Raw genomic sequence first — 16,379 nt, forward strand, 5'->3', positions numbered from 1 at the left:
TCCAAGTGATACTGTAGTTTTCTGTCTTTAGGGTGGTGTGTACAACGTGGTCGCTCATTCTAAATATTATTAAAATTACAAAATGTTTCTTTCCTTTAAGCCGTCCAATGCTCTTCCATTCACCTACTGTCATTTCCCCTTCTCCCCTCACAGGAGGTGAAGTACTTTCAGTTTCCTGGAGAGCTGTTGATGAGAATGCTGAAGATGCTTATTCTCCCTCTTGTCGTGTCCAGGTAATGATATACCTTCCTAATTATGTCATATTATAATATATTATGATGATAATGAGTGTATGATCATCACAGCTTGAACCCCTCCACATACTTCTATTTTTTCTTTTTCACTGGTCTGATGAAGAGCACTGATTGTGTCACCTTCATCTCATCAGCCAGTTGCCCTAATTCAGAACATTCAGGCACCTTTACCATGGAAAAATGTTGCCCGCCTTCTGCTTACGGCTCATTTCTATAAAAAACATTCATAATGGCACTCTTAAAGCAGATAACAGCGGCACGGCCGTTTCGGCTAATGCTGTGTTCAAGGCAGGCTTTTGAAACCGTAAGTTACAGCTTCAAGTCACAACTACGACTTGGTAGCGTTCCAGGTAACCCGTAGCTCGTGTTTTTACCGTCCTGTTGTCTGTGAAAGTTCCCTATAACGGCCACTCGTAACTTCCGACCCGTGAACTCGTACCAGATCGAACTGGTATGACTTCACAGGAAGGAAAAACACAAAGTACGAGTTTCCTTGAACGCACCATGAGTTAGCAGCCCCCGCCCTTGTCAGGCATCAATTGGTCCTCGTGCTACGTCACCACATTCACGCGCATCCCTTGGCTGCACACACAGCCCTTCATGCCGTTCTCTCTCCTCATTGGATAACACTTGTATCCCACAAGGAAAATTTTCTCCTCGGGTTACAGCAGAGCAGAGTGACGGAGAGACTCGTGTTTAGGCTGAAATACTTCATGTAAGTGATTGCTGACGGAAAATAGGACTATTTAGGACTTATATTAACAAAAACATTCCACTGATATCTGCTTTAAGTTCAAGTGTTTTGTTGCCTCAGTGTATCTGAAAATAACTTTCCAGAGGCTCAGAGCCTTCTCTCCTCTGATTGGCTGACCTGGAGAAGTGAAGCCTGAGATGAGATGAGACATACACACTGAGATAGTTTTAAGTTTTGACAGTAAATTACTCAAATAAATCTTCTTATATATCTTCTTATAAATAGTGAAGTGCAAAAGACTGGATCTAATGTGTGTATGTGTGTGTGTGTGTGTGTGTGTGTGTGTGTGTGTGTGTGTGTGTGTGTGTGTGTGTGTGTGTGTGTGTGTGTGTGTATGTGTGGTACATTTGTGTTATCTTCACAGTAAACTAAAATCTAACAGCATACATTATAAGAGCTACTGTGTGTGTGTGAGGTCTGCTGGGTGCAGTATTCTTTAGTAATTAATTGGGCAGCATATTGAGGTTTTTTTCTATTACAAGAGCCACTGTATGAGTGTGTGTCTGTGTGCGTGCACACATGCGCCTGTGTGTGAGGTCTTCTGAGTGCAGTCTACTCTAGTAATGAATTGAGTTTACACCAAGTGAAAATGAAGTGTGAGTGATTTGAGGAGCGGGATGCAACAGAGGAGACAGGTCCCTGAAGGTGGCTACTATTAATATTTCTGATGATTATAGCACTATAGCACATTGGACCACTAGAGACAGGTCAGCCTTACATGACAGCTCTGCAACCAGTGTGTGTGGATAACTGGGGGACATTGTGGAATACCTTACAAGGACATATAAACATATTAACCTTCGTCTTATGTCAGCTTTCTGCTACCATCTATGGTGTTAGGGTCAGTTTTGACCCATGTTCTAAATCAGCTGTAAAACACACTAAAACATTTTTTTTCATCCAATTTGTTTTTCATCTCTTGGTTACATTGTTAGGCTTCTTTGTCCATGAAAAGGTTGGTTTAAATATTTTTGGTGTGGGCCCCTGGGCCTTTTTTGTCAGTATACTGTCTTCAATGTAACCTTCCTCTTGTCAGCTTTCTGCTACCATCTATAGTGTTAGGGTCAGTTTTGAGCCGAGTCTTAAATCAGCTGTAAAACACACTAAAACAATTATTCATCCTCCCATTTGTTTCTCATCTCTTGGTTACATTGTTAGGCTTCTTTATCCATGAAAATGTTGGTTTTTCACTTATAATTTCAGTTTTAACTCTGATTATTGTTCTTATCATTATAACCGGGTCAAAACTGACCCTAACACCACAAATGTCATAATTTTAACCATTTAAGAATTTTATGAAAAATACATTTTTGGTTTTATTTTGTTTAAATAGAGGTTCCTGACAAAGTCAAAAAGCCTTGATGCTATAAACAAATCTATGTGGTACTTTTATGCATTTAAAACCTGAAAACGGGTCACTGGTGACCCAGACACAAGAGAAGGGACAAAACCATTAATGCGTGTAATATGTCATGTAATTAGGCAAAAGCAACCACTGCTGCTTCTTGCAGGATTCTGCCAAAAATGAAGAAAAAACTGGAGGTCAAAGATTGCCTCTCCTTTTACTTAAGTGTAAATAAGCAGCTTTAATGTGAAACACATCTTCATTCACCTGGTGGTGAGAAGCCAGATTTCAAGTTGACCATGAGCATACTTAATTTTTCTCATCCTTGTTCAGCTTTGAGGAAAATGTCTCGTTCTCACATGAAAAAGATGTGGCCGATGTTTACAGTTTTGGTCAGATAGGATATGAATCATGCAGAGTATAGGATGAATTTCCCCTCATTTTTTATATATCACTACACTAATACATGTTTAAATAAGTGTTACAATAACAGTAACACTGTAATTGCATTGTAAACACCAAACTCTCATCAGTGGTGACTTTTACTTACCTGGTATAGTGACCGCTGTTTCATGTGTATGTGTGTGCAGTGTGTATTAGGCATTGATACTTGGACATCAAAACTTAAATCTTGCAAACAGGGAACTCTGATGTGTCTATGTAAACTGCTCCTCTTGTGGTTACAACTCTGATCTTATCCCTTAAACCCTCAGGCATTGAGAATCAACCATGAATAACAGATCAGCCTTTGAAAACTATTTAGAGATATTCAGGCTACACAGTAGCAGCTTAAGGAAGAAGAGTTTGCATAATAATGTTTATTGAAAAAAATAAAATCACATTGTTTATTTATTATTAACTTTATTTTCAGTGCCATGAAAAATCCTGAAAGCTGCACAGAGTAAAATGACCAAATCATTTAAAAACTAGGAAATAGATAAAACTTACTCTTCAGGAAAATATATAGCTGTAGAGATTTAAGTGAGGAGATCAGGTGATGTTATGGCAGGACAAAGTTAGAGGAGGACTGAGTGGAGAATCCTAACCATGCCAACATGGGATGTGCTTTAACCCCTCGACCACCAAGCACTCCCAGCTACTTACTGTAACTTAAACCTAATCAGTCAGGGTATTTTTTTTTTTTTTATAAAGGGAACCTCTTCACAATCAGCAGTAGACCAAAACCAATCACAGATGAATGATGCTGTCCTTCTTATTGACACAACAGAAAACTCTTCTGTGTCATTCTGGAGAAAATAGACAAATAACCCCCCAAAAATACAATGGCAAAGGTAGAGGTTCCATACAAAAGCGGTATGGAGCTTTTGATGATAGTAAGATAGGATTGATGGCCTTGCTCAACAGTTGTAATGTAAGTTTAGTGCACTGCAACTGAAGAAAACACATGCAAATGAACACTGTTCTACAAGTTCAGTCCCACAGCACTGGAGAAGTGTTTCCATGCAACACTTAAAAGTGATGAATAACAAGACTTATTGTTCAGGGTCCAATTGTGAAACAGTTCAAAGGTTGAAACAAGTTTTATTTTGGCCAAATGGAAATATTGTGAAATGTCAGAACATTCCAGCAGTTAGAAAACTACAATTTTTCTGAGTGAGTGAATGTTCAAGTCTATTCTTGGTTGTGTTTTCAGACTCTTTTAGCCTCATAAAAACTTTTTCTATTTTTTTTTTATCCATAAAGTGATATGCATGGAAATCATACATATGAATGGTTAGGAAATAAAGGATTCCATATGTATGAACTGCAGTCACTACATTATGAAAATAGAAAGAACCACTTATATCTAACTATGGCTTCTTCTACCAGTTTAATGTCAGGACTGGCTGCCCTTGACGCCAAGTGTTCCAGTCGGCTTGGTCTGATCACAGTGTCTTATTACCTCTGGACCACCTTTGTGGCTGTGATAGTGGGGATCATCATGGTCTCTATCATCCACCCGGGTGGTGCCGCCCAGAAAGAGGACTCTGAGGACAGTGGCAAGCCCATCATGAGCTCTGCTGATGCTCTGTTAGACCTCATACGGTAAGACCTTCATAATATCTGTCTGAAACTGCCTGTTCACCTACAGTATAGGGCACATTGAGTTGTATTCAAGCACTGTCAGATGGTTGTCATACTGAAAACAACGACAACAACAAGCACAACGTTGCCTGCATCACCTCCTCTCCTCTGCTCCTAAAGCCTGTCTACTGCACGTCTGTCCGTCCTGGGTGAGGGGAGGAGTTTTTCCTCAGTGGATGTGAGGGTGTTGTTATGATGCTGTGTAAAGACCTTAGAGACAAATTGTTTGTAAAAATGGGCTATACAAATAAACTTGCCTTACCTTGCCAATAATAATATCAATAATTAAAGAGGGGTAGACGTTAAACAGTATGAACCACTTGCTGCTGTGTGGTCTGATTGTGAAAGGAACTTCTTCACAGTCATGTGTGGCAGCAGTAGAAGTCCACATCCGCCAGTCAAGTGTTTCTATTCCATTAATCAGTGACTTCAGCCAGATGTTGTTAGCTGTTCTGCAATTTCACATCAGTGGGAGGATACTTAGCAGTGCGCCACCGTCCGTCCTCAGGAAAACTGCACATTGAAAGCTTTACACAGATTATTTCTGTGCATCAGGGGATTTGTGTTGTCAAGGTTTAAGGCTGATGCATAGAGGAAAGGAGAGGGTGAGGTGCAAGCAGCCTCACTTCTTTGTGGGGCCCACAACTTGTTGGAAATAGTTCTGTTTCTGCTCTGCTTCATGTTGACTTGCCTGCATCACAGCGTTCATCACATCATTGCTACCATCTGTCCACTGTACATTCATTCTGCCAATTTCCTGTTCTAACAAAGGTGGAAGAGGAAATTGAAAGAGGTGAACATTTTTTAGTTGAAAGAGATTATATTTTTTTATTGAATCAGATTAACATGATTAAAGCAGAAGTAAGTGATATATTTGTGTTAATATAAGTCTTAAATAGTTATATCTTCCGACAGCAATCACTTACATAGAGTGTTTGGACCGAAACACGGGTCTGTCAGTCACTCTGCTCTGCTCTGAGCCGAGGAGAAAACATTTATCGTATCCTACAGTTTTTATCCAATGAGGAGAGAGAACGGCATGCAGGGCTGTGTGTGCAGCCAAGGGACGCCGTGAATGTGGCGACGTAGGGACGAGGACTGTTATGGTGCGTTCAAGGAAACTCGTAGACTCGTGTTTTTCCGTCCTGTGAAGTTGTATCAGTTTGATCTGGTACGAGTTCACGGGTCGGAAGTTACGAGTGGCCGTTATAGTGACTTTCACAGGTAAAACAGGTCGGAAAAACACGAGTGGGTTGCCTGGAACGCTACAAAGTCGTAAATTGTGACTTGAAGCTGTAATTTACGATTTCAAAAGCCTGCCTGGAACGCAGCATTAGCGAAAACGACCAGACCACTTACTTCTGCTTTAAAGGGACAACGAGGAGTTTTGGAAAAGCGAAGCATTTTCTCACTACATTTATGAGCCTCCGCGCGCACCGTAAAATTCTTTGACCGGCGCAAGACGGACTCATGTTTTCATTCATCAATAATTAAAGTCAGAGGTTCAAAGAGGTTCGGCTGTGTTATTCTCATGACTCGCCACGAAACCGAAAGTAAGGAAACGCTGGTCGGCTCGACCAGCATTTCCGCCACCACTAATAGTAACAAAATAACGAGAGACAGAACGATATATTTATCGAAAATGGGCCCATTAACAAGTGTGGGTAGCGGAGAGTCATCCACATTAACGTCAGACTTTTTTATAACCGAATAGAAACTCCTCGTTGTCCCTTTAACATAGAGCGTTTTGTTGTAAAAAGTACTAGTTTTGTTGGTTTCAGTCCTATCGTTACTGTTAGTTTAGACGTATTGAAAAGTTTGAACGTTTGAAAATGCTGAAAATGACTTGTTTTGAGATGTATTTTGGATGAGCTTCAGTTCTAAGTCAATTCAAAAAACATTGTTTGTCCCCAGTGGGCGATTTAAAGAGAAACTAACACTGTGCAGTGAGAAAGACAAAAAGGAAAAGAACAATGACATCAGTGCACAGTGCAAAATAAATCCTGCCCCAGCTGTGGACAAAGGTTTTCCTCCTCCTGTGTGTCCCACAGCTTGGGTGGGCAGTGAAGGCAGCGTGCTGAGAGGCGCCACTCAGACACAGAGCACATGGTGAGGGTCCTGTAGAAGCCTGCCTGCTCTGACAGCGTTACCACAGCTCCTTCCTCCCTGCAGCTATCAGACTCCAAAATAAGAGCTGCTCTCAGCACTAAACACATATTTATATTTCTTCTTATTTATTATTTTGTCTTAAGTATAATCTTAAAGCAGAAGTAAGCGATCCGGTCGTTTTGGCTAACTTCCTGTCAGCTGATGGAGTTAGCAGTCCCCGCCCTCGTCCCTATGTGACCACATTCACGCGCATCCCTTGGCTGCACACACAGAGAGGACCGCCCCTTTATGCCGTTCTCTCTCCTCATTGGATAAAGGTTGAAGGATACAAGGAAAGGGGGCGGTGCATGGCGCAGTGGTTAAAACGGCTGCCCCATGTAGAGGCTACAGTCCACCCCCTTTCCTGTCTCACTGTGCTATCAAATAAAGGCAAAAAAGCCCAAAAATATACTTTAAAAAAAAAGGATACAAGGAAAGTTTTCTCCTCGGCTTACAGCAGAGCAGAGTGACTGACTGACCCTTGTTTCAGACCAAACACTCTATATAAGTGATTGCTGTCGGAAGATATAACTATTTAAGACTCATATTAACACAAACATTGCGCTTACTTCTGCTTTAATCATACTCTTACAAATACTGCTTTCGTTTTTACTGCTATTACTACAGTATCTGCTATTCACTTTGCTGTTGTCTGCTGCTGCAACCCTGTAAATTTCCCCACAAATAGAGGACAAATAAAAGAGACTATCTTATCTTATCTTATCTTATCTTATCTTATCTTATCTTATCTTATCTTATCTTATCTTATCTTATCTTATCTTACCATATCCTATGTATATACAATAGTCTGTGCCAGCTGATGTCACCAGAAACAAAGGCACTTTTTTCACATTGTTGCCTTGGCAGTGAATCAGTGGACAGCAAACAGGGTTTGTTGCTGTTGGCCCTCTTAAATCTCCTGAGGTGTTCCTTGTGAGTCATGTTGTGTTTCTCTTTGTCTTTCTTTTCTTCTTTCTGTTGTTTCTCAAAGTCTGGGTAAGATTATAGGCTTCTAGATAGATAGATAGATTCTATAACAAGGCAGCAGGGTAAGTAGGGATGTCCAGATTTCCCTGATACCTCCTCCAGCTCATCTGGGGGGATCCCAAGGCCAAGTGACATAGTCTCTCCAGCGAACTTGAACATGTTGTGATCTCACCTCTTTACAAAGTCTCTAACAGTATCTAAGTTTAGCTGTTCACTTGTGATATCGGGTCCTGGGTGTCACTTGTGTGAGAGAAGTTTATTTCAGCAGTTATTGTCAGATTTCATCTGGATTTTGGTATCTTATACGTCCCTCTCTCTTCCCCACAGTGCCTGGGGAGAGGAGTGATTTAATGTTCTTTGGAAAACAAGCCCATATTTGTGTGGGATAAAGTTAAAGTTCAGGCTGGGCAGCTGAAGATATTTTGGATATTTTTATACAGTCTGTGATTTGAGGATGGTGAGAGTGACATTTTGGTCCTGGTTAAATAAACCAGATTTCACTGACAATAAAACAGTCTTGCAGCTGTTTGTTTTTCTTAAATTGTGGGATAACATGAAAATAAGAAAGTATCATTCTGCATGTTGTGAAGCCAGGCTTACAGAATATCTCTTTCCAATTTTTGCATTGCCCAACATCAGCAGCTGCGCTCAAGCAGAACAGCAAGCGGGCGCATTTCAAAAAGGTTTTGTTTGTGTAGACGTGCAGGGTAAATAAAATACTGCCTGATTTGCATTGGATGAAACAGCAGGAGAGTAATTTAGCCTCAAGCTACAACCAAATAATCTCCTTTTTCTGTTTGTAAAAACGGGCTATACAAATAAAATTGCCTTGCCTTGCCTTGCCACCACCTCTCCTGGAGAGAGCTACACTGAACACTACACAACATTCTGCTCTGTGTTACAGAACTGGGACGTTTCCTTTGCCAAATGACACGTCTCTTCAGCATTGTAGTAAAAACAGATCCAGTTATATGTAAATAAAGCATTCATGGTGTTACTTGTGAAGAGCTATTCCCAGTATACTGACCTTAAAGGGATATACATTTTGGCAAATTGGCCCATTGCCATAATCCCTATAGTCATAGCAGTAGGTTCGTTACCTTTAATTGTTGGTGCGAGCTGTTTTTAGAACGGTGGAGCAGAGCCGTGAGCTGCTCAGAGCTACGCTACGGAGGCTAATGGGATTTCTTGGTTTCCCTCATCAAACTCATCAAATACACAATCCAACAACTTCAAAACGCTCTGGTGGACAAGTTGTGAGCTGCACATTCACCACGCTATGAGATAATAACGGAACGTTACCAGACAGAGTTGTTTTCGAGGTAAATTCATGCGAAACCGCTGATGCGCGTTGACTTCAGGGACAGTTTTTCAGCAAGCAGTCTCTGTATTTACCTTGAAAACAACTCTGTCTGGTAACGTTCTGTTATTATCTCATAGTGTGGTGAATGTGCAGCTCACAACTTGTCCACCAGAGCGTTGTGGAGTTGTTGGATTGTGTATTTGATGAGTTTGATGAGGGAAACCAAGAAATCCCATGAGCCTCCGTAGCTTAGCTCTGAGCAGCTCGCGGCTCTGCTCCACCGTTCTAAAAAAAGCTTGCACTGACAATTAAAGGTAATGAACCTACTGCTATGACTATAGGGATTATGGCAATGGGCCAATTTGCCAAAATGTTGAATTATCCCTTTAACACTGATTCAACTTTTAAGGTACGTCTTTGCTTCCTTTCTGTTTTTCAACCTGTTTGACATAAAGTGTGTCTGTTTGTGTTGCAGCAACATGTTCCCAGCTAACCTGGTCCAGGCCACATTTCAGCAGGTAACACACATCTCCTGCAAACACAAAGGTGTTGCTTTAATTCCTTTTTTATGAAACATTATGCAAGAGTCTTATGTTTCTGTTCTACCTCCTGTCAATAGTATCGAACAAGTAGTCAGTACATTGTGAAACCCAAGCCAACTGTGAGTCAATCAGAGTCCACCACACGGCGAGCACTCATCTACGGTATTCAGGATGATAATGGAACCGACATCCAGAACTTCGCCCTTGATCTGACCCCGCCCCCTGATGTGCTCATACGGACTCGAGAGGGAACGAGTGATGGAATGAACGTCCTTGGAATAGTTATTTTTTCAGCAACCATGGGTAAAAAACCTTTATTTTTCTCGTTTAGTACCTTTTGGCCTCAAAGCCTGAACTCATTATTGCAGAGGAAAAAGCCTTTGTCTGTTCTTAACAGCTGCACTTTGTGTTTTGGCAGGCATTATGTTGGGAAGGATGGGGCCAAATGGCAGCGCCTTGGTGAACTTCTGCCAGAGCCTGAACGAGGCGGTCCTCAGAATTGTTGCCATTGTTATATGGTGAGGATTTTTTGAATTCCGCAATCAGGTTTTATATGGGACAGTTATTGAAAAGACAGAGGAGGCGCTACAGCATTTGAACAGTGCTGTGTGGGATCATGTAATGATGAAGACAGTAAGAACTGTGACTGTCTGCAAACAAAGATTACCCAGGTTCATGTGAACTACACTGGTAGATATTGTGAGTAAGTACAATAAAACCTTCACAAGTAAAAAGCCCAAATTTCACCAACAACCTGCAGAAACACTGGAATGTGTTTTTATATGATAAAAGTCCACTGAGTAACAACTGCATTCTGTCACAACATGCAGAAGTATTACCATTTTTAAATAAAATAAAATGAAGAAGGAAAGAGTACAGCCTCATGTATGTGACAGACATGTATATCTGTCTAGATCTGTCTTCTGATGTATGGTATTTCTGGAGTGTTACAGAAAAGCAAAACAAAATACAGCAACTTAGCCCGAGCCAAAAACCATGATCCCAAAACTGTGGTATGTACTGAAATGTGGATTAAACATGCAGCAAAATTATATGACATTATGTTTAGGAGCACTTAGTCTCAGCATTGTGACTTGCCATATCCTAGATATACTTATAGAAAATGAAAATCTATTGAACAAAATATCAGAACCAAAATCACCTCTTTATCTCGTACCTCAAACAAGAAGTCATTTTTGATAACACTGGAGAAATGATAACTCACTATGTCACAATGACCTCATGAACAAACGTAAAAGCAGCACACACATCCCAGTAAAACACTAACTGCTGGGTGCTGGACAGAGAAATAAGTGCAAAAGGTTCACACAAAAGGAATTGCTCCTAATGTACTGTATGTGATGTTTCAGGCACCTGCCCTTCTTCGGACCTCGTGTGGAATCTTGATTTATTTTTTGCACATTGACCACTTGACCCTTGGCTTCCTGAGTTAAACTCAAGCCCCTGTTGTTTGATTCCAGTGATTTGTGCATCTGCACCATTGAGCAGAACCATACAGGGATATGATCATTCTCAACCACTGCATTCCTCCGAAGAATGTTGTCTACAGTAGCATTGCCATCCCTGCACACAAGACTGTGCTTACCTAACTAACTCTAGTAGTACTAACTTTACTTCCAAGACTAAGAGAGAAGCTTTACAAGTGTAAATGAGTGAATGTGCTGAGGGAAAGGGTTAGGAGATTAAGGACACAGATGAAAATGACATTTATACTATGAAAAACCCACCTATGTCTCATCAGCATCGAACAGTTTGTGGTTTGCATCTCATGATGATATTGCTCCAACACCCATAGAACCTATAAAAGACTTGACATCTACTGTTGCTGACTTTGAACTACTCCTCATCCAGGTACTTCCCATTTGGCATTGTGTTCCTGGTGGCTGGTAAGATCCTGGAGATGAGTGATCCATCAGCCATGGGGAAGAAGCTGGGTTTCTACGCTGTCACTGTGGTGTTTGGTCTGGTGTTGCATGGCCTCTTCATCCTGCCTGCTATGTACTTCTTCATCACCAAAAAAAGCCCCATTGTTTACATACGAGGGATCCTGCAAGCACTACTCATTGCTCTTGCAACTTCCTCCAGGTATAGTGACACTTGTTTTTTTGTTTATTTTGATGTGCTACTAGAAAAAAGTTCATTTTTGGCCCAGGACCATTGTGTGAGCAGCAAACTAAAATCCAAAAACACAACAGTTGGTTGTTGCTTTGGAAAGTGCTCTACAGAAAATGTCTTTATCCCTGTTAAAGGCATCGTGGAGAAAGTGTGTGATGTGTAATGATGCTGAGAGTGTGTGTTCAGAGGTCAGAGTGAGGCTGCAGTGACTGGAGATCATTTTACATTCATGTGTGTTCTGAGCTCAGATCACTAACATGCACTTGCTGAGTAAAACTTAATTGCATCTCGTCACGTTGTTCAGAGTTGTTGAAGCAGTTGTTTCTCTCCTGTTCACACAACTCTCAGAGAAATGAGGAGGTGTTTAAATTAAATTCTTTTCCTGCTCTGAGCTCTCAGTCTTCTTCTCTGTCCTCCCCAGCTCTGCCACGTTGCCTATTACCTTCAAGTGCCTCTTGGAGAACAACCACATTGACCGCCGTATCATCCGTTTTGTGCTCCCTGTGGGCGCCACTATCAATATGGATGGGACAGCTCTATATGAAGCTGTGGCAGCGATATTCATCGCACAAGTCAATAATTACGAGCTGGACTTTGGCCAGATCATCACCATCAGGTCAGTGGTATGTGCTGTGCACCATCTGTGCTTATGAGCATGATATCTTTGGGATTTTAAAGCAATGATATCAACAACATTAAATCCTTTGAGCTGAATGGCAGATATACATTATGGCATATTTATGTCTCTGTTTTTTAATCCACTTTAATGTTTTTGTTTTTTTTGATCTGATCAGTTGCTATACATACTGTAAACAGGAAGATGCAGGAATGTGTTAGACTAGCATCCTAACCAGGGTCTACCTATGTCAGTTGGGATTGGCTCCTGCATAGAAAACAATAGAATTAAATAGATTTTTGAAGATTTTGCACAAAACATTATTAGTAATTGAAATATCACATCTTTGGTAGTGTCAATCCTCCCCCTTTTTAATAATACAGATACATTTATTTATAGCACTATTCATATGAGGGATGCAGCTCAAAGAGCTTTACAATAATAAAAAGAGAATTAATATGCAATAAAACAAGGGTGAACAAAAGCACAATGAAATTAGAGAACAGGACGGCAGAAGATGATTAAATACGTCAGTGAGAATAAAAACAGAGCAGTGTGTGTTTTCTTCTTCTCACTGTGATTCTGTACAGCAACTGTAGATTGAAACTATCCGCTTATCCCCGTCTGAAAAGAGCCATGTGGCCTCGATAAACCCAGATCCCAGTCACGCCACAGCTAAACCGCTGACCCCCCCACCAACACCACCGCCACCCCCCACCATGCTTTGATGAGGGGTGGGATCATCCCATCCTCGACCTCTGGATCTGGATCACCACAGCCACATACAGTTCACTCTCCTGTCCTCAGCTAATCTCATTTTCATCACAGAAGACTCATGGCATCAGTTTATTCTGCCGTCTACCAAGACTTTTTCTTTTGATTCTTTCAACCAATGCAAAGAAAAACACATAACTTCACTTAATCTGAAGTGTGTGTGTGCTCAACTGTAGCATTCTTATGATCAGTAATTGCTGTTCATACCTGCTGTGTGCCGCCTCCCATGTGGGAAGTAGGTCAGCTCAATAAAACATTGGCACAGACTCAACACAAGGGATAAATTATGTTTGAGACTAATTGCAAACCCCTAGCAGATGACTTACAGCACTAAAAACAATATGTGGATTATGTTGTTTCATTTTCTTATTTGAAACCACTGTGTGCAGAATATTAAATGTGATCCTACAATCTTTTCATGTTCCTCTGATGGCACATGTTTTTCTTAGAAGAAAAATGAGACAGTGTGTTCAGTCGTTTAGATCACTTATCTCCATGGCTACCATAGCGATCCTGAGGGGATGAGAGTGGATCTGTCTTCCAGGGCTCTATGGCATACAGCTTTAGAGGGGAAGTGACTACAGTAGTAAGAAAGTCCAGGTTGGATCATCTTTCTAACCAGTGCTGTGACTTATTACACTGCATAATGCATCTTATTGTAAGTTCTGTACAGCTGATATGGCTGACATATTTTACACTTGGGGAAAGAATACTACTGTGACACAAGACCACAGTCACCTCTGCCCTTTATCAGATATGGTGTTCTTGTGTTTGATTTTTCTGTATAATTCTGAGGTTGTGACCCTTCACTTCAGAAAACGCCTCACAGCTTGTTCTGATAGTTTTTGAAAGATCAGTGCAGTGCAGCAGAAGAAAACATAGCAGTGAATATTATAGAAAATGTGATGAAAGTTCAGATATACAAGTGTTTACAGAGGAAGTGATGGAACAACCTTGACTTATGCGGACATCATTTATTGGATTTTTCTTTGTACAGGTGTTTCTAATTCAACACCAAATGACCTTATGGGTATGCACTTTCTCTCAATAAATGCAAAGGCAAAAGACAGCATTGGATGCCATCATGAAGCAGTGAGGGAGTTGTTGCCTTCACCAGTGCCCTCTTCTTCTTTCTGGACTCCTCCGGTGTCAGACATTTAGTTTTTCACTTCAGAATCACCGAATAAACCAGCTTTTCTAATCAGTGTTTCGCTGATGCTGTTAAATAGATATGGAGACATAGAGCTGAACAGTCATTTCTCTAATAACAGAAAACAGAATCCAACAAGTCCTACATCACATAATTGAAAGTCCAAGGTACAAAAGGTGTATTGTGAAAATCTGACTTAAAACCGGATTAAAGGGATAGTTCACCCGAAATTCAAATTTCACTCATTATCTACTCACTCTCATGTCGACTAAGGGCTGGGAGAATTTTCATAGTCCTCCGTGCCTTCTCGGAGTTACGGGGGGGTCCGCGCAGCAGTATTTGTCCATATAATGGTTGTGAATGGGGCTCACTTTTCTTCGTCCAAAAAGACACACCAAAAAACATCCAAATACCTCCATACTGCTCATCTGTAATGTCCCTCTTGTATTGAAGCCCCGACATGAGAAACTGTTCCGAAAGTCTATATTTTAAGCTTGTTTGTAGCGGCAGCTCCCAGTGTCTGAGTTCACTGCTCTTTCTGTGTCAGTGCAAATCTCGCGTAATTTGCACTGACCGGCGGAACATGTCGGGGCTTCAATACAAGAGGGACATTACAGACGAGCAGCATGGAGGTATTTGGATGTTTTTTGGTGTGTCTTTTTGGAGGAAGAAAAGTGAGCCCCATTCACAACCATTGTATGGACAAATACTGCTGCGCGGACCCCCCCATTAACTCTGACTCTGAAACTTCTCCCAGCCCTTAGTCAACATGAGGGTGAGTAGATAATGAGTGAAATTTGAATTTTGGGTGAACTATCCCTTTAAAAAAAGTCAGTAGAGTTTCTAGTGAGTACCCATCATGTGCATGCAGGATGTGACCAGGTTTCTCTGTGACATTGTGATCTCCCAAACCTCCACCAGTATCACAGCCACTGCTGCCAGTATTGGTGCAGCAGGGATACCCCAGGCCGGACTGGTCACCATGGTGATAGTGCTAACATCCGTCGGGTTGCCAACTGATGACATCACTCTCATTATTGCAGTGGACTGGGCACTGTAAGTAGCATGTGTGTTCACTTCCATCACTTCTGTCTAAGTTCTTCTAGATCTCCAAACGTTGTGTGGCGACAATAACCAGAAACATTTTATCTTCATCATTTAAGTCTTTCATTTTGTCTCTTGAATGTGTTTGTCCTCCACAGAGACAGATTCCGCACCATGGTGAATGTCATGGGAGATGCTTTAGCAACAGGCATCATGGCACACATCTGCAGAAAAGACTTCATGAAAGAGGGAGATGGGGTGAGTTCTGATTCAGGAAAATGAGCAACAATAATTGATCCACACAACAGCAGTTTAATTACACACAAGCTTAGTGAATTCATAATATCACTGAATGTCTCTTTCTTGATATACTATTTCAATTCTCTGTCACTCCCAGGTGCCTTTGATCTGTGAGCCCAAACCTGTGATCAACACCCCTCCTCTGATGAACTGTCACAACAACAATGGAAACTACCGGCCACCTTCCTCAGGACTCAAACACGAGCTCATCCCGCCGGACGTGGCCCGCCTCATGCAGCTGGAGGAGGGCGTGCGGCCGCCCTTGGAGAGGAAGAAGCCCCCGATTCCTCCGAGGCACCTGAAGAAGAGCAAAGAACACTGCACCATCGACATGAATGGCCTTGAGACCAACGTATAGCCTCCTCCGTGGGTTTGATCTCATCAGAGCCTCAGAGCAGAGGACTCCTTGACAGCACGACCAAGCCCCTTGTCTCTCAGCGCATCATTGGTCAAAATGTTCCAGTGACAAGATGGGAGGCACAACGCAAATCTGCCGTAGGTGTGAAATGGTTTGTGCAAGTCTGGTGAGGACTCATGTTGGCAGTGGAACCAGAGACACTAGAAGGACAGCAGTCTGATTCTACTCATGAGACTGGTCCTTGGTCTGGACCCTCAGGGTGAGCTCACACCTACAGTAAACAAACTCTGAGAACACTTGTGAGTACTTGCGTTGATCGAGGACTGATTTCTATTTGGTATTTTCATTTTGTATATGATTTCTTAGGTTTTTTTTCTCCGTGCAACATGTAAAGTGTTTATAATGTTTTATACTAATGCAAGCTGCAAGTTGTTTTTGTCATATAACAAACGAAGTCAAGACTGAATTGACTGATGTGAGCTGAGTGATCAGGAGGCAAAGTCAAATGCCCTAATTGCTTTTTGCCTTAACAAAGCTGGTGGTGCTTGGTTCAGAAGGAGGAGGAGCAGAAGAAGAAGAAGAA

At 41.5% G+C, this 16,379-nt stretch overlaps 1 protein-coding gene across 1 annotated transcript in view; it reads left to right on the top strand.

The window, feature by feature from the left end:
• Window positions 1-16,330, top strand: part of slc1a7b (solute carrier family 1 member 7b) — a 40,865-nt gene extending 24,535 nt beyond the window's left edge. Inside the window, exons 2-11 of the mRNA XM_085773228.1 lie at window positions 154-233; window positions 4,184-4,399; window positions 9,352-9,394; window positions 9,496-9,721; window positions 9,837-9,936; window positions 11,291-11,524; window positions 11,976-12,170; window positions 15,016-15,150; window positions 15,297-15,396; window positions 15,536-16,330. Coding sequence (XP_085629354.1) covers window positions 154-233; window positions 4,184-4,399; window positions 9,352-9,394; window positions 9,496-9,721; window positions 9,837-9,936; window positions 11,291-11,524; window positions 11,976-12,170; window positions 15,016-15,150; window positions 15,297-15,396; window positions 15,536-15,796 — 1,590 coding nt within the window. The 3' untranslated portion in view covers window positions 15,797-16,330. The remainder of the gene's footprint in view (window positions 1-153; window positions 234-4,183; window positions 4,400-9,351; window positions 9,395-9,495; window positions 9,722-9,836; window positions 9,937-11,290; window positions 11,525-11,975; window positions 12,171-15,015; window positions 15,151-15,296; window positions 15,397-15,535) is intronic.
• Window positions 16,331-16,379: the final 49 nt, after the last annotated feature.

The sequence above is a fragment of the Trachurus japonicus genome, chromosome 4 (assembly GCF_045865225.1).
Source record: "Trachurus japonicus isolate A0001 chromosome 4, Traja_1.0".
NCBI lineage: Eukaryota > Metazoa > Chordata > Actinopteri > Carangiformes > Carangidae > Trachurus > Trachurus japonicus.